Source organism: Schistocerca americana, chromosome 11, assembly GCF_021461395.2.
Source record: "Schistocerca americana isolate TAMUIC-IGC-003095 chromosome 11, iqSchAmer2.1, whole genome shotgun sequence".
Lineage (NCBI taxonomy): Eukaryota > Metazoa > Arthropoda > Insecta > Orthoptera > Acrididae > Schistocerca > Schistocerca americana.
In genome coordinates, this window is record NC_060129.1 from 151,595,257 (window position 1) to 151,618,553 (window position 23,297).

The 23,297-nt window shown below is 42.9% G+C and overlaps 1 protein-coding gene across 1 annotated transcript in view; it reads right to left on the reverse strand.

Annotated features, from left to right (window-relative positions):
* Positions 1-1,167: 1,167 nt before the first annotated feature.
* LOC124553995 overlaps positions 1,168-23,297 on the reverse strand; it is a 55,648-nt gene continuing 33,518 nt past the window's right edge. The window contains exons 3-4 of the mRNA XM_047128017.1: positions 14,435-14,515; positions 1,168-2,492 (exon numbers count right to left, since the gene is read on the reverse strand). Coding sequence (XP_046983973.1) covers positions 1,686-2,492; positions 14,435-14,515 — 888 coding nt within the window. The 3' untranslated portion in view covers positions 1,168-1,685. The remainder of the gene's footprint in view (positions 2,493-14,434; positions 14,516-23,297) is intronic.

The following is a 23,297-nucleotide window of genomic DNA, read 5'->3' on the forward strand; positions in this document are numbered from 1 at the left end:
TGGCCGAGCAACCGACGACTGCACACCCCAAGAGCACATCCCTCGACACGAGATGAGGTGCTGTGCCGAGTCAGGTGATACACCGATGCGGTTGTAGCAATAAAAATGGATCGCTCCGGTAGGCACAAACCGTGATGTCCTTAAGACTGACCAGAAGCAATGTCTGTGCCAATTAGGTGACTGCCATCTTGATGGACGTCAGTCTTACAGGTCCTGTTCCAAACTAGGACATTCTTGTAGAACTTTTGAGGTATACACTCATTTTATTGTTTGGCTATGGTGGAATATGAGGTACAGTAGATTGCTACACTACCGCCTGTCTTCTGTCACACTTTATCGTTTGCTCTGAACACGACAGGTGGTATTTTTGCAAACTTTTTCAGAAGTGCTAGTCCAGTAAGGTGTGCAGGACAACTGCTCTGAACTTAGGAAAATTAAGTAGGGCATTTGCCCAAGAAAGTTCTGCATTTAATACCCAGTCTGGCACAGAGAAGTTCCCAATCAACAAATACTCCATTGCAAAGTGAAAATTCCTTCCGGAGACTTCACTGTCAATTTGATGTCAGCACCTTCAACAGGCTGGCACCAAACTTTGTAGCGTGCAGTGAACTCGAGTGTTGGTGATGTGATGTACATTCTACAATTTTGCCATCAGTGTTAACAGTGGAGTGACAGCACACTTCACTTCATAGTTTGCTGGACATTTAACAGATTACACTGCAATGTACATCCTGTGATTCTGGCGATTCTGCGTCACTGCATCTGTGCGGCTGCAGTGTTGTTACAAGTAAAATTATAAATAACTTCTAACTTAACTCTCCCAGTGCCTGTTCGAAGACTGGAAGAACAAAGCAAGCTGAGAAACGATGAGCAAGTCAGAAGTACTCAGCACCCAGAACACTGCAATGAGTGTAGTAATGAAGGACTTGAAGCACAGCTACAAAGTCTCGCTCATAGCTGTCAAATGGTTAGACAGTGCACACATATATTATAGCTTTCCACCATTTGATAGGGCAAGCTTTTGTAGGAAAAATTATGTTGACAAGACAGTCATATAATATACATACAACATATCAATTTGATGTATGTATTTATACTAAATACATCTGATGATGAGGCTGAAAGCCTTGAAATTGGTGATGGCAAAATAAAATGAAGAACATTAAATGCAGTCTGAGGTAAACTTTCTTTCCCCGAATTATACATGAGGATTTTATCCTCTCAACACGGTACATGCTACAATTGAGAAGTAATCTTAACAAATTACAGTTGGTAACTCTCAAATAATGACTGTCTACAGCACAGAGCAATGTATCATAGTCTCAATCAACAGTTCCAGGTTAGACCAGCCTGAAGCACATAATGAGCTCTGCCAGAAGGTGTATGCACTAGGTGTGTGGAACCAAAGTCCAGCCATGACTGTGTGACCAAAGCTGGTGTAATTCCACAAAGCAAATCAGTTAACACTCCAATGCCTCCACGTGTCAGAAAATATATAGATTTACAGCTGGACACCCACCTACACAGTTCCTTACTCTCTGCATGCCTGAGGATCACAATCCCGAGTCTCAATTCCTCAAAGTGGTGCCGAGAAACGTTTCTCAGCCACCGATCGCGTGTGCGAGGTCGCTGAACTGCCCCCTCACGGGGAAGGGGGGTGGGGGTAGGGGTGGGGAGAGACTAATTCAATTGAATCCTGGTGGTCTCGCGAGGATCTTGAAGGACACTTGCCCCATACCGAGATACAGTTTAAATTTGTACCCCCTCAGTGCCCGGTAAGACTTCTCGTCGATAACGAGAACCAGCGACGTGCCATCGTCCGCATCTTTCCTGCTGACGGCCTTCCATTCTGCAGATGGCACGCCTATATTCTGCTTCTGCAGAAGTGCCAGAATCTCGGGGGTACCCTTCTTGCTCGCAGGTTTCGGGATCCAGACGAGAACCTTCGCCAGCCGCATCACGGCGTTGGCAGGCCCGACCTTCAGCCTGGCACCTCCCCACGGGCTGATGTCGGGTATCGTCTCCTCCAGCCACACCGCCGTCCACTTGTTGGCGCAAATGAAATACGAGGCCCCGTCGGTGCACCGAGCAGACAGGAACTGCAACGGCTGCGTGCCACCGGACAGCTCGATCCTGTCGAGCAGGGCATCCTGCAGCGCATCGTGCTGCTCCTCGGTGATCTTAACCGACGGGAACCCTCTGCAGACGACGGCCATCCTCACGGAGGTCGTCGGGTCCCCGCACGGAGACGTGGGGCCGTCGCTCGGGTTTTGCCCCGGTTCCGAATGATCGGCTTCCTCTCCTGGAGACACCTCCAGTTTGCCATTCGTCGCACCCACGGGCCTGGAGTTTGGAGCTACCTTAGCCGGAGCTCTCCCTCTCTGCGATCGTTCAGATCTGGGAATCACCTTCTCTCCTGCTGCCAGTGCCCGCTGCATTCTCAATTTGCGCTTCTGAGCTCCACTCCGCTGTCTTTTTCCACGCTGCTGTTCCTTAAATGAGAAGTTAAAATACAGACGTACGTCATAAATAAGAAGTGCAACAGATGCATAATTTTCAGTTGTTAAACATATAATAATAATCTGTAGAAATTACGAGGGCTATCCTGAAAGTAACCTCCATTTCAATCTAGCACGAGAAGCAGTGAGGGGGACAGAACAGTCACTACATTTACCCTGGTCACTAAGCTCAGCGTGGAAGCCACACTACATTGCTTCTCATTCACTTACCGTATCCACTGAACTTTAACCACAACAGCAGAACAGTAGTGGAATATTCACTACTCTGAATCAGTGAAGCACCTGATACATACGTATCTTTTCAATTTACTGATTGTCTTCTTGGTTTTTTTTTTATTTGGCAATGACAATTTTTGGTAGAAAGCTGACACTACTGATTGCTAATAAGAGAATTTTGCATAATTCTGGAATTACATTTCACATGTGGCAAAGTTAATAATGTTAGATAAAAATACAAAAGTACAGGACATTCCACTGTTTACATCACATAATCAAAAATTTCAGATACAGTTTGCTTCTTTCACAAAAACTAATAATGACTATGAATGTAGATTGACATTGTACTTCTAAATTTATGTAGGCAAGCTTTGAAGTCTGATATTAGCAGAATAATTAATAACTAAAATCAATGTACAAAACTTGAAATTTTAAGCTGGTTCACTTAGGATTCTAACATAAAACTTGATTTTATAGGAAAAAGCAGAGATTAATTAATCAAAAATCTATAATGTAAAACACTGTTATACTTTTATAAAATACAAATGCCCTGTATGGTTCCATTTGTCACATTATTTCACACTAACTTGGAAAAGGCTGTATTAATTTTTGCCTTGCATATTGAAGCATAAATCTTGAAAAAGATTGTATTGTTGTTCTTTTATAAATACCCAGTAACAGCTCATTCAAAAGTAACTAATGATCCCTTATATTCAACATTTGCTGCATGCATCACTGACATGGCCTGAATTTATATAGATTTTGCGCTACAAATATCAGCTTCCTACGTTGTTCCTCAAATTAATAATTTTGAATAAACAAAGTGTATTCAAAAACTAGGGTACATTTGGCATTAAAAAATTCAGCTCATTAGGAAAGGTTTTCATCAACAATAATATTTTACTATATATCAACTTTACTTTTCCACATAATTGCCATTTACATCTCTACACTTTCTGTAACACTGCACCAGCTTCTTTAACCTCTCTCACAGGAGTCTTCAACTGGCCGCTGAATAAGTTGGTAACACCAGTCTTGAGTTCGTCATTTGTTACCCACCCAGCCACTTCTTCAAATGCAAAAAGAAGAAATAGTCACTTGGAACAAGGTCATGACTGTATAGAGGATGCTCAAAACGTTCACAACAAAAATCTTGAATCTTCTCCTTGGTTCTGGCAGTGTGTGAAGGTGTGCATTATTGTAATGGAGGATTAAACCACACGACATTTTCCCACTGCATCGATTATGGATTGCATGTCTCAGTTCGGTCAGCATTTCACAGAATACATCAGCTGCTATTGACCCATGGTACATGAAATCAATCAAAAGGATGCTCTTTTTTCCCCAAAAAATGATAGCAATCACTTTTCAATTCGAGAACACAGATTGCTTAAACTTGTTTGGTTTGTTTTGATTCTGCACTGGTGTACGATATCCATATCTTGTCGGTCGTAACAATGTGGGAAACAAATTCATCTCCTCCTTGTCTATAGTGCTCCAAAAACTGTCTGTACTGTGTTTTCTCTGCTCTTTGTGCTGATCAGTGAGCATTTTTGGAACCTCCCTCACATACAGTTTGTGATATCCAAGCTGTTCAGTGTCAATTCTGTAAACTGCGATTCAAGCAACATTTTGGAATTCATTAGCCAGATAAATAATCATCAATCGCTGATTGCTTAGAAGTTTTCAGTTCACTTTTATCAACAATGTTGCTAGTATAAATACTGCTCATCATGGACATTTGTACAGCAAATTTGAAATTATTGACACCATTTTTGAACGTGTTTGTCACCCATTTTTCAGGTTCGTGTAGTAGGCACAACTCACGACATATTTCAGCAGCTTAAGATCCTTTCGCCAGCAAAAATCTTAGCACCTCCCGCACTTCACAAATGGCGGAATCTACAATTGTCTTGGCCATTGTGATCTGCTCTCATCAACTGGCAAATGATACTGAATCAAACGAACATTGCAGTTGTTTCCTAAAGAGTCAGTAGACAGGGCTGCATGCGTGAAACTTCATTCTGACCTACAGTCAGTTAAATGTTAGTCACCAGACCTTAGTTTTAGAACATGCCTTGTATGTTGAAAGGATATCAATATTAAAACTTCGAAATGAGTGTTACAATACTGAAGATCCTGCCAAACATGAAATCCACTGTGTAATACAGATTTCAGTGGCAAAAAACTTCAAAACTGTTGACATTTTTTGCAAATATTGTATGGTTTCTGGGTGGTGACTGTTACAACACAGGGGCATTCCGAAAGAGGGAAGTGAGACACATTGAAACTGCCAACCTCACCCGTGGCCAGTTATCAGGAAGGAGACGTCCCTCATTTGCAAAGAGAGCAGGGTATACGGGATGGCCAGGGAATTGGTGAATGGTGATGGCGTAAGAAACCAGGAGCTGGCTCCATCATATTTGTAGAGAGGGAATCCCCACTTCTGTGAGGAGACTGTCAATAGCAAGATGCACTCCACAATGGTGAACAGGGTCAACTATTTTCAGAGTGGAAGTAGCCACTGAACTGTAAACCTGACTACCACGATCTAGTTTGGACAAAACCAGAGCACAGTAAAGATGGAGAAGAGTAGCATGGTCTGCCCCCCCCCCCCCCCCCGCCCTTCTGATGTGTGAACCAGGAGGTGGAGGGCATTAAGGTTCCGCATACATGCACCGTATTTACTCGAATCCAAGCCGCACCTGAAAAATGAGACCCGAAAAAAAAAAAAAAAAAAGAGAGGAATCGTCTCATTAGCGAAACAATGGCAAGAGACAGCTATTTGTTGTTACTTACACTGCTGCTTTCTTTGATAATGATCAACAAGAACCAAATAATATACCGCGTATGATAGAACATGTTCTGAACGAGAGTTACGCGAAAAATTTTCTCCGTTTGAAAATCTTTGCGGCCACTTCTTTGGTACATCAAATTCTACACAGAAACTACAGTAATCTTACATTTAAAAATCTAGTCAGTTGCCGTGCTTCATTTCTGACTGTATCACTACAAGGCATAAGAATAATACGAATATAAACATGAAACGATACGTATATTCTTCCGCGTTGGCTGTTGTCTCACTCTAGTTTCGTAGTTTATTAGGCAGACAGGATTTAAATGAGATAGCAGCGAACACGAAAGGATACATGGCAAAATGTTTACATTCATATTATTCTTACGGTGAAGAGAATACTGCATGTGATTTGCAATTCATAAAAGTTCCTATTAGCAACCATCTCTTCTCACAGGTAGGAAAAAAATCAGAACGTAGAGTTGGCCATATTGACAAACATCCCAAACAGTCTTGCCAGTCGGATTTTCGTAGTATATTGAAATGCTGCTACATTCGAAGATGAACAATACGGAATTTGTATTTACTTCGTTGGATAATGTATGAAAATGCAGTGGTTGAAAATTGGGGCGGAGAAAAAAGCTCGTCTTCCACCTTTTCTTTTAATTTATTTACTGACGCGCCAAAATTTATCTTTGTGCCTGCAAAGCATGCCTGTGTAGCGCTACATATATTCGACGGCAGAAGTTAGTTGTGGCGGCATCTACCAACATATTTCAGAACTTCCGCTTACTTTGCACTTGATTCTAAGCCGCAGGCGGTTTTTTGGATAGCAAAAACCGGAAAAAAGTGCGGCTTAGATTCGAGTAAATACGGTAGTCTTCAGGTGGTGGATATGGGGACCCAACATCAGCATCTTATCAAAAATAAGGCCCAAGAAAAGGGACTGCACTACATCTAGGTGCTGGTCACCTAAATAAAGTTCTGGATCAAGGTGTGCTGTGGGTCGATGAAAAATGCATAACCTGGGTTTTGGAGGTAGAAAACTGGAAGCCATGGGAGACTGAGTAAATGATCAGTTGGAGACCGTCCTTCCCGGAAGCCACACTGATACGGGGACAAAAGGTCCTGAGATACGAGTACCGTATTTACTCGAATCTAAGCCGCACTTTTTTTTCCAGTTTTTGTAATCCAAAAAAATGCCTGCGGCTTAGAATCGAGTGTGAAGTAAGCGGAAGTTCTGGAAAATGTTGAGTGGTGCCGCCACAACTAACTTCTGCCATCCAATACATGTAGCGCTACACAGGCACGCTTTGCAGGCACAGAGATAAATACTGGCGCCAAATCCTCTGCGGCAGTAAATAAAATTAAAAAAAGGTGGAAGACGAGATTTTTTCTCCGCCCCGAGTTTCGACCACTGCATTTTCATACATTATCCAACGAAGCAAATACAAATTCCGTATTGTGCATCTTTGAATGTAGCAGCATTTCAATGTACTACGAAAATCCAACTGGCAAGACTGTTTGGGACGTTTGCCAATATGGCCAACTCTACGTTCTGAATTTTTTCCTACATGTGAAAAGAGATGGTTCCTTATAGGAACTTTTATGAATTGTGAATCGCATGCAGTATTCTCTTCACTGTAAGAATAATACAAATATAAACATTTTGTCATGTATTCTTTCGTGTTTTCTGCTAACTCATTTAAATCCTGTCTGCCTAATAAACTACGAAACTAGAGTGAGACAACAGCAAACGCGGAAAAATATAGATATCATCCCATGTTTATATTCATATTATTCTTATGCCTAATAGTGATACAGTCAGAAATGAAGCACGGCAATTGACTAGATTTTTAAATCTAAGATGACTAATTTCAGTGCAGAATATAATGTACCAAAGAGGCATCTGCGAAGATTTTCAAAAGGAGAAAAATTTTCGCCTAACTCTCATTCAGAACATCTTCTATCATATGCTGTCTATTATTTGGTTCTTGTTGATCATTATCAAAGAAAGCAGGAGTGTAGGTAACAGCAAATAGCAGTCTCTTGCCATTGTTTTGCTACTGAGACGATTCCCCCCACCCCTCTTTTTTTTAGTTGTAAGCGGCAGTAGCGTACACAGGAGCAAGCCATGCCGCGAACAGAGACAGGTCGTAAACACTCATTATCAGAATGCGACAAACAATGCATGACACAGTACAGTAATGCATTTTCAGCTTAGTGTGACGTAAATACCTACAACAAAGAGAATGGCATTTATCAGATCAAAGAAAAATAAACAATCAATTCAAACCAGATGAAGTACGCGAAAAAAGAAGGGTACCTGTATAAATATGGATGGAGCACCTGACGCATAGCAATGGCTACCTGGTAAAGCTTAACTGCTAAGCGTACAACTCGAACCAAACTACTGTAGCTGTATCGTCATTCATTCGACCTAAATTGTGTCTCATATTACAATGGACCAACTTTGTTTCGATTTGAAGGTGTGGCCTAAAACTGTTCTCTCCCCTCGAATTTCAAGCCTCAAATTTCAGATGTGGCTTAGATTCGTGAATTTTTTTTCCCTTGATTTCGAGTCTCATTTTTCAGGTGCGGCTTAGATTCAAGTGCGGCTTAGATTCGAGTAAATACGGTACCAGACATAACCGGGAGCTAACCATCATCTCGAGCAGTTTACAAAGTACAATCGTTAGGCTAATCAGGCGGTAGCCGTCGCAAGATGTCGAGTTCTTCCCGAGTTTAAGGACAGGGATAACTACACTGTCTCGCCATTGCAAGGGCAAGGCACCTGTGAGCCAAATGCGGCTGAAGACCCTGAGCAGATATTGCCTCTGAGTGGAATCCAGGTTGTGGATGGAATTCACAGCTGGAGGCATGTCACGTGAAGAGATAAAGCCTGCAAGAATTCCCATTCAGTGAAGGGTTCTCCCTGGTGGGGGTTCAAACAGAGGGGAGTCTGTTCAACTCAGCATTTCTGCCGGAAAAATGTAGCAGGAAGGGGGAGAACGCCAATGCTGTTGCAGTGTGTCACAAGGTGTATTGCATAGACCAATGGAGCAGTACATGGAGCAACCTGAAGGATAAGATCCTGGACAGTTGATCGTCACGGATGGAACAGAATACAATGGAGCTTGCACCAAACCTGTAATGAGAAGGCATACATCCCCATGGAGGAAACATAGCACTCCTATCATTCCTGCTTAACACTTAAAAGCGAGGAGGTCGGTCTGCGAAGGGTGTTGTTTAAATCACTAAAGCACGTGTCAGCAGTCCTGGACAGCGACCGCTATGACCTCGGTCCACCACGCTACCGATCGACAACAAAGGGAACCGGTGGATAGGAGGATAGCAGTGGCAGCAGCATGAAAAATAGTGGTAGAGAGACCCTGCACTACCACATCAATGCAATTCGACAGAGGGGCGTCTAAGTGCACAGCAGATGTATATAAAGGACAACTGGCCATGCAAATGCGCAACAATGGTGGCAGGGGACTGACTGATTCACCAGAACGTGGTTACTGTCCCAAAGATCATTATGGGGTGATAGGGAAGTCACGAGAGCAGAGAAGGAGGTTATGAGATCGATAGCAGTATATGTGCCACGAGCGGCACTGAAGTGGGTCGCGGAACCCTCACTGAGAGACACAAATCAACGTCTGTATTAAGTTAGTCAATTAGAAGATCCCCATCTGTCGAAGTGGCACTCTCCCACATGGGATGTTGTGCACGGAAGTCCGCAAGGAGGACATAGGGGACGGGAGTTGCTGTATTCAATGTAAGGAAGTAGACTGCCTGGAGGGAGGTAGACATTGCAAACAGTGAATGCTGGGGCTGTTTGCACTCTAACCACTACTGCTTACACATTGGTGCGAAGGGGGATCCAGTCACTAATGACATCGGTGCGAACCAAAGTGCAGACCCTTCAGATGCTATCTCGGGACCGACACAGTTCCGACAAAATGCCCAATAACTATAAAATGTTGGAGAGTGGTCATCACAGAAGAAAGCAGAACAATAGGAAACAAGCTGTTGTATTTCCTGTAGGTGACAATAATATCCAATGCAATTCCACTGGAATATCGTGTGGTGAGAGTCCAGGTTAGACATAAAGAAGCCAAGGGGAGGTCGTTTCACTCAGTCGCTGGTCTTCACCGACAAGGATAGGGTGACATCCACAGATAAAACATCAGGCTCAACTGTGAGGGGCGAGATGACAACTCTGGGGCCACCAGGGTGATCTTGTCCTCGGACTTATGTTGTTTCTTATTTTTCTTCTTATACTACCTCTCTATCAGAAGTGGAGGAGGACAGGGCAATGAGGGAGAGCAGGCTTCTATAACGCCCAAAACTGCGAGAGCGCAGGAGACCATGGGACGATGGGACGCATAGATTGTGTATGTTGTTGCTAAGTGTCATAGTAGGCTTCTGACATCAGACGTTACAGGAAGGGGGAAGGGGGGAGGGAGTCCCAGGGGAAGCCCGATCACCGGCAGGTGCCAAAGAAGAGGGGCACTATTTCGACCAGAGAGAGGGAGCAGTTCCCAAAGGAGAAGGAATGGGAACCCGGAGGATGATGGGTGGGGGGGGGGGGGGGGGGGGGGAAGGGAGAGGAGAAAGGGATGGGGCTGGGGTAAGGAAGGGGTAGGAGGGGGAAAGGATGCAACACGGGCAAAAGCTCCTCAACAATGCTAGAAGGAGTAAGATATATATTTTTGGCAAGTCTCAGCACAACATAGACTATCCAGGAACTTGTACTCTTGGGTCTTCTTTTCTCTCTAGTAAGCTGGGCAATCTGGTGACCAAGGAGAGGGGCGGTCATGACAACTGACACACACAGGTGGCAGAACACAGGGGCTTCCTTCACGCAGTGGGTATTCACAGTTACCACAAAGAGGGTCCACCATCCAGCAGGAAGACATATGCCCAAAACGCAAGCACCGAAAACACCTCATGGGTGGTGGGACGTACAGCTTCTCATAACCTTTATCTTATCTGGGAGGGTATCTTCCTTGAGAGCCAGAATGAAGGCACCAGCATCAATGTGCTTGTCTTTACGACTCTTCTGCACACATTGAACAAAACTGACACCGTGTATCTCCAGATTGCCCTGCATTCTTCATCAGTTTGCAGGATGAGGTCCCTATGAAAAATCACTCCCTGGACCACATTCAGAGACTGGTGAGAGGTAATAGACTAAGACATTGCCAAGACAATCGCAAGCATGAAGAGCTGCAGGGCGGAAGAAGAAGCTTTGATCAAGAAGGAGCCCGACCGAATCTTTTGGAGTGACTCCACTTCACCAAACCTTGTCCTCTATATTCTCAACAAAAAAAAAATGGCTTTCTGGCGATGAATGTGTCCCTCTCCATCCTAGTACAGACGAGGTATCAGGGAAAGCAGCCATTGCCAGGAGTTCCTATACCCCAGGCACACAAGCAACGACTTCTTGGCATAAATGGGAAGGGGACAGCTCAGGTATCAGTAGTGCGATCCCTGCATTGTTAGGTGGGCTCAGCCAGATGGGTGCATACCAGCCCCACCACACACAGCGGCTACACGTGCTGGTGACCCAGTAGGATGGAGGGGGGCTACGGCAGCAAAGGAAGAGAGGAAGGAAGGAGGAAGAGGAATCCACAATGTAGATGTTTGGGAGGGAGTTCTTCCCAAAGGGTTTACACAAAAAACAGAAAATGTAGAAATGGAGGTCAAACCCCAATCGGTGATCTAAATGGCAAAAAGGATGAAAGAGAACAGGCTGGATGAAACTAATCTGGAGGCAATACAGGGAACCAAGAGGATAGCCAGGTCGACATAAATCAGAACACGGAAAGAGGGGAAGGATTGGGAAGCAGGAAAGAAGTGAGGATAGGGAGGGAAGGGCACGGTGAAGGAAATACAGCCAGGGAAGGAAGAATGGACTGTAATAGCTCAGAGCCCTGTGTGCATCAAATACAAACCTATAAAAGAACCGTGAGCTCCGCCCCCAGAGGGAACTTTACTAACACACTTTCTCCAGACAGTTTACATCTATCTTTAAGAATATTTCAGTTCAGCATGTTCAGTATCTCTGTGACATTCTCCCACATATTAAACAAACCTATGACCACTTGTGCTGCCATTCTCTGCATACGTTCAATATTCTCTGTTAGTCCTATTACGTTCAGGTGCCGTACACTTGTGCAAGTTTCAGGAACCGGTCATATGACTGATTTGTAAGCAATCTCCTTTGTACACCGATTGCACTTCACCAGTATTCTACCAATAAATTGATGTCTACCACATGCTTTACCCATGACTGAACCTATGTGATCATTCCATTTCACATCCCTACAACATTTTACCCCCAGGTATTTGTATGAGTTGGCTGATTCCAACAGTGACTCACTGATATCATATTCATAGGATACTACTTTTTTTGTTTGGGAAGTGTCAAGTTTTACATTTATGAACATTTAGAGTAAGTTGCCAATCTCTGCACCATGTTGAAATATTATCAAGAACTTATTGAATATTTATGCGGCTTCTCTCAGAGAGTATTTCATTACAGATAACTGCATCACCTGAAAAAATCCTGATTGTACTATTGTCTGCAAGGTCATTAATATACAATATGAATAGCAAGGGTTGCAACACAATGCTTTTTGAAAATCAAGAAATACTGCATCTACCTGGCTGCCTTGAGCCAAAGCTTTCAGTACGCCATGTGAGAAAAATGTGATCAATGTTTTCGGAATTATGCTTTTTGGAATTGAGGAGGTAATTTTGTTCAAGATACCTCATTATGTTTGGACTCACAACATGTTCTAAGATACAACAACAAATCAATGCCAAATATATTGGAATATAGTTTTGTGGATCACTTCTACTACTTTTCTAGTAGAAGGATGTAACCTGTGCCTTTTTTTTAACAACTGGGCACGGTTTTTTGTTCGAGGGACCTACAATAGATTATAGTTAAAAGAGGGACTAACTCAACAGCAAATCCCGTACAGAATCTAAAAGGGATTCCATGAGGCCCTGAATCTATGTTAAAATTTAACGATTTCAGCAGTTTCTCAACACCATTGACAATAATACTTATTTCATACATCTTTTAGGGATATGATGATTACAGTGTGGCATTTCTCCTGGGTGTTCTTAGTAAAGGAACTAGTTTTCATGGCCACAAAAGAAATTTAAGTTTTCCACATCACCTGTTAGTGATCCCTAGTAAAGCGTGTTTCTTTAAAGAATCGAACTACCTTTTACAAACAGCTTCACACTGATGATTACTTTACAAATGAAGTAATGAGTTACTTATTTTATGTCGAGCAAGTAAACAAACGATGTTTAGAAAAGGTTCAAAATTATATTAGAAGTTATCGGAAGTAACTAAATACTCTCATTATCAAAGCATTTTGAATTTGGTCAATTGTAATTACATGAAATATTAAGAATCAAATTTTTGTTGCCCCTGGACACCATTAGATAGGCAACCTCAAACTGAGAATGTGCACCATAAACCGGGTTACCAATTTAGTAACACAGATTCCAAGTTCAGCCAAGATTTAAAGTTTTAACAACACTCCCGGAAATTTCTTTATTACCAACATGTCACCACTGTCCGAAAACATCACACATTTAGAAATTTTTGTATAAAGATGCTGCAAACTGTTGTCACTAGAATGTAATGTCAGAAAGCTTTGATAACAATAACATGTCACATCATGTTGAAAAACTGACATTCTTACAACATTAATTTGAGCCACAACACTACACGAAAGTTGACAAAATACATCCTAGTACTGAAACTACCGGAAAAGAACTGAAGACTGAACATTCGGTGCTGATCTGACATGTGTATTCGAATATTTACCTTATTTACACTTTCCATAAAATTAAAATTTACTTTTGCTCTTTTATGAACGACAAATACATAACTCCATGACAAATTCTCAGAGCCAAGAGATGCAATCATGCAATAAATAATGAACAAAAACTAAGATTCCTGACATCTGGGTAGCATGCTGGAATTAGCTGTGATAAAACAACATTACAACATCTCAATGCCCTTCTTCACTGTTCCTTACCCAACTGATAGCTTCCGAAGCAGAATCTCAAAGTGATTTGTAACAAATGACTAATTGCCCACTTTTTCTAGAGGAAGTCATAATCCTGTGTATACAGATCAAATGCGACAAGTGAATATGCTGTATACCAATGGTTTAATGTGCATGAAAGGTGAAGGAAAAATTTTCACCATGACAAACCTCCGTTATCTAGTAGTTGTCAACAAATGAATAAATCCATATAAAAACCAGTGTTTCACAACATCTCAATTGTTTTGTGCGAGATGGTGACCAAACAATTAGAGAACCTCCAAGTTCTGTTTTTATTGGGTACCTGTAGTCCTTTGGCAGAACCATAAATCTCTGTGCATAATTGGTGTTCCGTAAGATGCAGGCATTAACTTCTGAATGACACTGTCATCAGTGATGAAAGGCAAGTTTTCTATGCTAACACAGATGTAAAATAGCTGTTAAAGGTGATGGGGCAGCGAACACACAAATTTTTGCATCAGCACAAATGGGACGTATTTGAACACCAGCCCTGAACCCATACTTGGCTTCAAGTGATATGAAAAAGTAGTTTGCACCCCGCACTACTTTGATGCTGCCATTGTGGCTGCAAGCTCAGGTGACAGGATGTTATGACGAGAGAGTTTTTCAACTCATTACGGGAGCTGATAAATTTGAGATTCTTCTAAAATGTTTAGTATAACTATTACAGTACGTTATTTACAGTCAAACAGAGGTTGCTTTGTGGATAGTCTTCATAATATGAAACAGACTCTCCATAGAGATGGCATGGCAACTGGGGTAACTTAGTTTACACTAAGAGTCAGATTTCAGAAAAATACCTTTTCCACCACCTCTGACACTTTGGCTTCTCCTTCTTCGCCATTGATGGAACTTCCATTCACAGATAAGCATGCAGGTATCTGAAATTAGAAAGGGGTAAAAAGAAACTGAGGAGTGTTACAGCATTAAAAATGTAAGAGAGACAATTATACTGATGTCTCCCTTAAAACTTCAAACAGTGTAAATGTATCAAAATACAGTTAAGTGGATTTTTCCTATAAAACTTCAAACAGCTCAATAAATTCAGATTCCCCAGTCTCACAATGAAAGTATCGCATACCTCAATAAGCAGTGACTCACACTGCAGAAACTGAAATAATTTTCGGCATATATTTCTATGAGGAAATTCAGCACAGTTACTTGATTCACGCCTAGAACATGCACAAACTAATTTCAATGACTTCGTTTGAGACAGCTTTTCATGTAGCTGTAAAATCACTGGTGTAATATCAAATACCAACAACGGTCACAGAATGAATTTTGTTTCTGCAGTTGAGTGTGATATGGAAACTTCCTGGCAGTAGTATTCAGCTGACTTTTTATGGTTCCTAGTGAAATATTTCAGTAAAATTTTCATTCACTGTATTAATTTCATTGGATGTTCCAGTGGCAGCTTGTATGTTTGGTTTTAGCTTCAAAACTGTGTGAAGTTTTGGTGGTATTGGTATTAGTTGTTGTTTAGTAGTACTGATAGAAGTTGTTGCTTTCTTAGAAGAGAGAGAATTTCAAGATCACTATCAAGAGATCTTTGAATAGTTCTACTGTTGTAACTGAACTTAGGTAATGTAGACGTTTATTTTTTTCAGTAACTTAAAATTTTATTTTGCGTGACAAGTGTGGGCATCGTCACAGGTTTGTGAGTAGTGGGTTACGGTGTGGGATTTGTTCAAGGTATTTTCTTGAAGGGGGCGGGTGGGAGGAATGCAGTGGAGAAGCCAGTGGGCATTCATTCATGCGAAATACTCTCCTGGGAATGCAGAATCTGAAGTAGAAATAAGTTGATAGAGGAGCAGGAGCATAAGATCTGTGCCCTTCAAGGGCAGTTACAAGACACAAAGGAGGAACTAGATGGGTTGAGGAAGGTGAAGGGTGCTGGGGAAACTGTAACTGGCTTTTGGTAAGAAGGCACCTAGGAGGAGGTGCTATTCAGATAGCTGTACGTTGTGGATATGCAATAGATTTGACCAACTGTCAGAGCTGAGTGGAGAGGAGCCTCTTGTAGATGTAAGCGTGGGAAACATGCAGCAGTAGGACACCTAAGTCAGTCATAAATTCTAACAGAAAGAAGGAGGTTCTGCTGCTAGGTAAATCACACGGTAGAGGTGTGGGCCAGCAGTTGCAGGAAGTGTTGGGAAATGGGGAGTGAGTACCAGGTCACCAGCATTTTGAAGCATAGTGCACAGTTGGTTCACGTGACTGACAGTACAGGGGAGTTATGTAGGAATTTTACAAAAGAGGATAAGGTAGTGATTGTGGGTGGAGGAGGGTATAGCCTTGATAGGGACAAGGAACATGATGTACGTGGTGACCTGGTAAAGATATCTACTCAAACTGGTGGCACTAATGTGCACTTTGTGCAACTGTTTCAGGGTCATGATTGGCCCCACCTTGATGTTGCTGTTACACGTGTTAACATGGGGCTGGAGAAGACACTGATGGCAGAGGGTACGGATCACATTGCAGTGATGTCTGCTGAGAATATCAAGAGATTGGATTTCACTAGGAGTGGAGTGCACCTCAATAGGTATGGAAAGGGAACGTCGCAAACCTTATAGGTGACAGTGTGGTGAGTGGTGGTGGGATCACTTTTGGAAAAATCCCTGTAGCAGTTGGTGTTAGAGCTGCATTTTTTTAGACTCAATTCAGCTGATAGGTATACCTGCTTAAGGGAAGTCCCTCTGACAAAGGAATCAGCTTCAGAAGTGGTCGGGTATCTAAGTACAGAAGGAATTAGCATATTTCATCAATATATAAGAAGTATTACAGATAAAGTTAGTGAATTGCTTATAAATGTTCAATCAGACATTACTGGTATAAAAAAAGCACCACTTTAATAATTTGACTATTCAGAGGCTTCCTTTACCAGAATACAGATTAGCTGGCTGTTTTTCAAGGAGTTCTTTTTGGACTGGGGGAGTGGCCATTTACGTAATTAGACACCATTCCGTTTGAGTCCTTAGCGTTAACACGGCACTACAGTAAACAGATATTTGAATGTTGTGCAGGGGCAGTTGAATTTAGTTGTTTATATGTCCACTAACCCTAACTATGACTTCAGAACATTTCTGCTCAAGCTAGAGAGGATTCTTGTTCACTTTATAGGAAGTACCAAAAATTAGTTATATGTGGTAACTTCAATATTAATTTTGTATGTGATTGTGCAAGGAAAAGGATGTTGCTAGATCTCCCAACTCATATGATCTGATGCAGACTGTTTTTTTCCAACAAAAGTGTAAGGGAAAAGTAGCACAGCCACAGACAGTAGTTTTATTCATTCTTCATTACTAGATGGGCATTCTGTTAGGAAATGGGTGAATGGCCTTTCAGACCATGATGCACAAATTTTAACACTAAAAGACTGAATAAACGTCTCATATAATTACCAACTATGCAGGAAAGGTAATCCAACAGCAACAGAGAGTGTATTAAACCCTGTTAAGAAGCAAGAATGGCAGGCTGTTTACAGTGCTGTTAGCACAGATGACAAATAAAATGCATTCCTTAACACACTTCCCATGCTCTTTGAGAGTTGCTTTCCATTTAAATATTCTAAACAGGGTACTAGCAATAAAAGGCAGTCTGGGTGGCTGACTAGCAGGATGGGGATATCATGTAGAACAAAGTGGGAATTCTATCAAAATGTTAGAAGAAGTCATAACATAGCTACATTAGTCCATTACAAGTACTGTAAGGTGCTTAAAAATGTTACTAGGAAGGCAAAGAGTATGTGGTATGCAAATACACTCCTGGAAATGGAAAAAAGAACACATTGACACCGGTGTGTCAGACCCACCATACTTGCTCCGGACACTGCGAGAGAGCTGTACAAGCAATGATCACACGCACGGCACACCGGCCACACCAGGAACCGCGGTGTTGGCCGTCGAATGGCGCTAGCTGCGCAGCATTTGTGCACCGCCGCCGTCAGTGTCGGCCAGTTTGCCGTGGCATACGGAGCTCCATCGCAGTCTTTAACACTGGCAGCATGCCGCGACAGTGTGGACGTGAACCGTATGTGCAGTTGACGGACTTTGAGCGAGGGCGTATAGTGGACATGCGGGAGGCCGGGTGGACGTACCGCCGAATTGCTCAACACGTGGGGCGTGAGGTCTCCACAGTACATCGATGTTGTCGCCAGTGGTCGGCGGAAGGTGCACGTGCCCGTCGACCTGGGACCGGACCGCAGCGACGCACGGATGCACGCCAAGACCGTAGGATCCTACGCAGTGCCGTAGGGGACCGCACCGCCACTTCCCAGCAAATTAGGGACACTGTTGCTCCTGGGGTATCGGCGAGGACCATTCGCAACCGTCTCCATGAAGCTGGGCTACGGTCCCGCACACCGTTAGGCCGTCTTCCGCTCACGCCCCAACATCGTGCAGCCCGCCTCCAGTGGTGTCGCGACAGGCGTGAATGGAGGGACGAATGGAGACGTGTCGTCTTCAGCGATGAGAGTCGCTTCTGCCTTGGTGCCAATGATGGTCGTATGCGTGTTTGGCGCCGTGCAGGTGAGCGCCACAATCAGGACTGCATACGACCGAGGCACACAGGGCCAACACCCGGCATCATGGTGTGGGGAGCGATCTCCTACACTGGCCGTACACCACTGGTGATCGTCGAGGGGACACTGAATAGTGCACGGTACATCCAAACCGTCATCGAACCCATCGTTCTACCATTCCTAGACCGGCAAGGGAACTTGCTGTTCCAACAGGACAATGTACGTCCGCATGTATCCCGTGCCACCCAACGTGCTCTAGAAGGTGTAAGTCAACTACCCTGGCCAGCAAGATCTCCGGATCTGTCCCCCATTGAGCATGTTTGGGACTGGATGAAGCGTCGTCTCACGCGGTCTGCACGTCCAGCACGAACGCTGGTCCAACTGAGGCGCCAGGTGGAAATGGCATGGCAAGCCGTTCCACAGGACTACATCCAGCATCTCTACGATCGTCTCCATGGGAGAATAGCAGCCTGCATTGCTGCGAAAGGTGGATATACACTGTACTAGTGCCGACATTGTGCATGCTCTGTTGCCTGTGTCTATGTGCCTGTGGTTCTGTCAGTGTGATCATGTGATGTATCTGACCCCAGGAATGTGTCAATAAAGTTTCCCCTTCCTGGGACAATGAATTCACGGTGTTCTTATTTCAATTTCCAGGAGTGTAGAATAGTTAATTCACACAATAAAATTAAAACCATATGGTCGTTTGTGAAGGAAGTGTCTGGTCAACAATACTAGGTCAACAATATAAAGTCAGTTCGTAGTAAAAATATATCTGTTACTGGTAAGTCAGAATATGTACAGTATTCAACAATCATTTTCTCAGCATTGCTGGTGAATTAAATACTTAGTTTCTACAGGGACTCATGTAACCTTTCCGATATTGACATCCAAAATACTCCTCTGTGATACTGAATCAATAATTGAATCACTGAAGACTAAGGACTCTCGTGGTTACGATGGAGTTCCTTTAAGAATGGGCAGTTTCCTGAACGATTAAAGTACTCAGCAGTAAAGCCGCTTTATAAAAAGGGAGAAAGGGATAATGTAGACAATTTTAGATCTATTTCTATGCCATCAGTGTTTGCTAAAGTTATTGAAAAGGCTGTTTATATAAGGATAATTAATTACTTTATATCACATAATTTGAGATCAAATCTAGAGTTTGGCTTTAGAAGTATTCTCTTTTCTCTGTGAGGTACTGGATGAATTAAACAAAAGGTTTCAAATGATAGGCATATTTTTTGATCTAACTAAGGAATTAGATTGTGATGATCACAAAATTCTGCTCCAGAAGTTGGACCATTAAAGAATATGGGAAGTAGCTCCCAATTGGTTCATCTCATACTTTAACAACAGACAGCAAAAGGTCATTATTCACAGCGTTGAGAATGGCTGTGCAGTGAGGTCTGAGTGGTGGGACTCGGTAAATTGGGAGGGGGGGGGGGGGGGGGGCGGCGCCCCAAGGATCACTGTGGGGGTCACTCCTTCCCTTATTTATACTAGCTTCGTAGTGAAGGATGTTGTGTGCAACACTGGCCCGGTTTCAAATAGTGCACTTCATGATGGAAGTTTATGGCTTGTAGAAAATATACTAATGCCAAATCACAGAAGACTCAGTTTTTACAGTTTCTAACACACAATTCAACAATTTTTGGCTCAGAAACCATCAGTTCAGGCAGTAAGTGGTGTAAGTTTATGAATCTCTTCTCAACCCCTGTCCACTAGTGTTTGTACTAGGCAGAAATCAAATTTGCATCTGGATCACTCTTTCTCGATTCATGAGCAGAAAGGTGTGCAGTATACTGCTGCATCCATTTTCAGTAAGTTACCACAAGAATTCAACAACCTTAGCAGTAATCCACATGTTTTCCAATTGAAACTGAAGAGTCTCCTCATGGGTAACTCCTCCTATTCTGTCAAAGAGCTCCTTGAAAAATTAAGCTGATTTCTATGTTATATTGTTGACTGCATTTACTTAAACATATGGCTTGTCATTTTTTGTATTCATAAACATTTTCTTTTATCTGTTATTACTTTAATTTTGTAATTTCATGTACTGACATGCTCCATTACCTTGGAGATTTGCTCCTCAATTTGCTCCTACGGAAGTAGAGGTATAAAATAAAAATAATAAGTAAATTAAAACTGTGTGCTGGGTCTGGAATTAAAACTGCATCCTTTGCTTTATGCAGGAAGGTGCTTTCCCAACTGAACTATCCACACAAGTTGGAATCTGCCAGGGAGTTTCATCAACAAAGTTAATTAATGACCTGTTGTGAGAGTAGCAAACTCGTGAATTCCTTGTAATGCAATTTATGAAGGCAACATTTCCAGGTTGATAAGGCTTTGTTTCTCCTCTTTGCTGTTGCCACAAATATTTAGCTATTTTTTACAAATATGGCACAAATGATGAGGGTGTGGTTAGATTGGAATGCAACAAATGTTAAGACTATAAGAAACCTGGTCGTGGTGATACACTGACCTTAACACAAGATCTAGGTTAGACTAGAATGCGTGTCTCACTTGAAAAAAATTTATGATCTCTGTCATCACATTTTTTACAAATATGTCATGAATTATAAGGTTGCAGTTACGTTAGTGCCTAACACCACAGCTTTATTAATTCAGCTGTCATAAATATTTGCTTCATCCTGAATGTGTCATGAATTTTATGGCTGTGGTCGGTTTGAGACCGAACAGTACAGGATGACTAATCTGTGTTCAAAATATTTGTCCATTTATTCTGACTGTGTTACGACTGTGGACGTTGTTGCAATATTCCTTTGTCTACTGCTGCAAAACACTGCTCTCTCACTGGCTGTGCAGAACCGGCAGTTGAAACACGCCCTTTGCTTCCCACCATGCCTAATAGTGAGTGCTGACAACACTGCTACACAGAACACGCAACTATGCACGCCACAGGCCCTAGTCTAGACAGGGTAGCTATTCAAACTTGGAAAAAAATATTCTCTGACAATTCCATGTAAGGGGGGGGGGGGGGGGGGGTAACAGGTGGGGAGGGGTTTGAGCAGCTAACGTAATGACTTTTCTTTACTCTCCGCTATACTGTAGCAGCAGGTGGTAGCCATCAATTTATTGGTAGAATACTGGTGAAGTGCAATCAGTGTACGAAGGAGATTGCTTACAAATCAGTCATATGACCGGTTCCTGAAACTTGCACAAGTGTACGGCACCTGAACGTAATAGGACTAACAGAGAATATTGAACGTATGCAGAGAATGGCAGCACAAGTGGTCATAGGTTTGTTTAATATGTGGGAGAATGTCACAGAGATACTGAACATGGTGAACTGAAATATTCTTAAAGATAGATGTAAACTGTCTGGAGAAAGTGTGTTAATAAAGTTCCCCCTGGGAGCGGAGCTCACGGTTCTTTTATGAGTTTGTGTTTGATGCACACAGGGCTCTGAGCTATTACAGTCCATTCTTCCTTCCCTGGCTGTATTTCCTTCACCGTGCCCTTGCCTCCCTACCCTCATTTCTTTCCTGCTTCCCCATCCTTCCCCTCTTTCCGTGTTCTGATTTATGTCGACCTGGCTATCCTCTTGGTTCCCTGTATTGCCTCCAGATTGGTTTCATCCAGCCTGTTCCCTTTCATCCTTTTTGCCATTTAGATCACCGATTGGGGTTTGACCTCCATTTCTACATTTTCTGTGTTTTGTGTAAACCCTTTGGGGAAGAACTCCCTCCCAAACATCTACATTGTGGATTCCTCTTCCTCCTTCCTTCCTCTCTTCCTTCGCTGCCGTAGCCCCCCCTCCACCCTACTGGGTCACCAGCTCGTGTAGCCACTGTGTGTGGTGGGGCAGGTATGTACCCATCTGGCTGAGCTCACCTAACAATGCAGGGATCGCACTACTGATACCTGAGCTGTCCCCTTCCCATTTATGCCAAGAAGTCGTTGTTTGTGTGCCTGGGGCATAGGAACTCCTGGCAATAGCTGCTTTCCCTGATACATCGTCTGTACTAGGATGGAGAGGGACACATTCATCGCCAGAAAGCCATTTTTTTTTTTTTTTGTTGAGAATATAGAGGACAAGGTTTGGTGAAGTAGAGTCACTCCACAAGATTCGGTCGGGCTCCATCTTGATCAAAGCTTCTTCTTCCACCCTGCAGCTCTTCATGCTTGCGATTGTCTTGGCAATGTCTTAGTCTATTACCTCTCACCAGTCTCTGAATGTGGTCCAGGGAGTGATTTTTCATAGGGACCTCATCCTGCAAACTGATGAAGAATGCAGGGCAATCTGGAGCTACATGGTGTCAGTTTTGTTCAATGTGTGCAGAAGAGTCGTAAAGACAAGCACATTGATGCTGGTGCCATCATTCTGGCTCTCAAGGAAGATACCCTCCCAGCGAAGATAAAGGTTATGAGAAGCTGTACGTCCCACCACCCACGAGGTGTTTTCGGTGCTTGCGTTTTGGGCATATGTCTTCCTGCTGGATGGTGGACCCTCTTTGTGGTAACTGTGAATACCCCTCCATGAAGGAAGCCCCTGTGTTCTGCCACCTGTGTGTGTCAGTTGTCATGACCGCCCCTCTCCTCGGTCACCAGACTGCCCAGCTTACTAGAGAGAAAAGAAGATCCAAGAGTGCAAGTCCCTGGATCGTCTATGTTATCCTGAGACTTGCCAAAAAATATATTACTTGACTCCATCGAGCGTCTTTGAGGAGCTTTTGCCCCTGTTGCATCCTTTCCCATTCCTACAGCACATGTATGGGATAACACCCAGACAGTGAACTTACAATATTTCTGATTGGCTGTGTCACTTGAGAACCGCTAAACGTACATCGTGAACCGGGGCGCTCAAAGATGCAACAGTTTGGTCTATATATGTAATGATTTTTGTAAGAAGTTCTCAGTCTTCGTGCAGCTGCTTGAGCAACATCATTGGACTGCTCACACAGACGATGCCACAATTTTACAGGAGGAGAAGACGTACCCGCCCAACAGTGTATAAAGCAATAGACAATATTACCATTGAAACCAAGAACTCTGTAGGTGCACAAGTCTGCCTGCATGGTCCTTCAGTGTTCTGTAGTGGTGTTCTTAACTTTACCATTACCGACAATGATGCCTTTTCCATTTCGGTGTTATTTGACTTAATAAAAAAAAAAAAA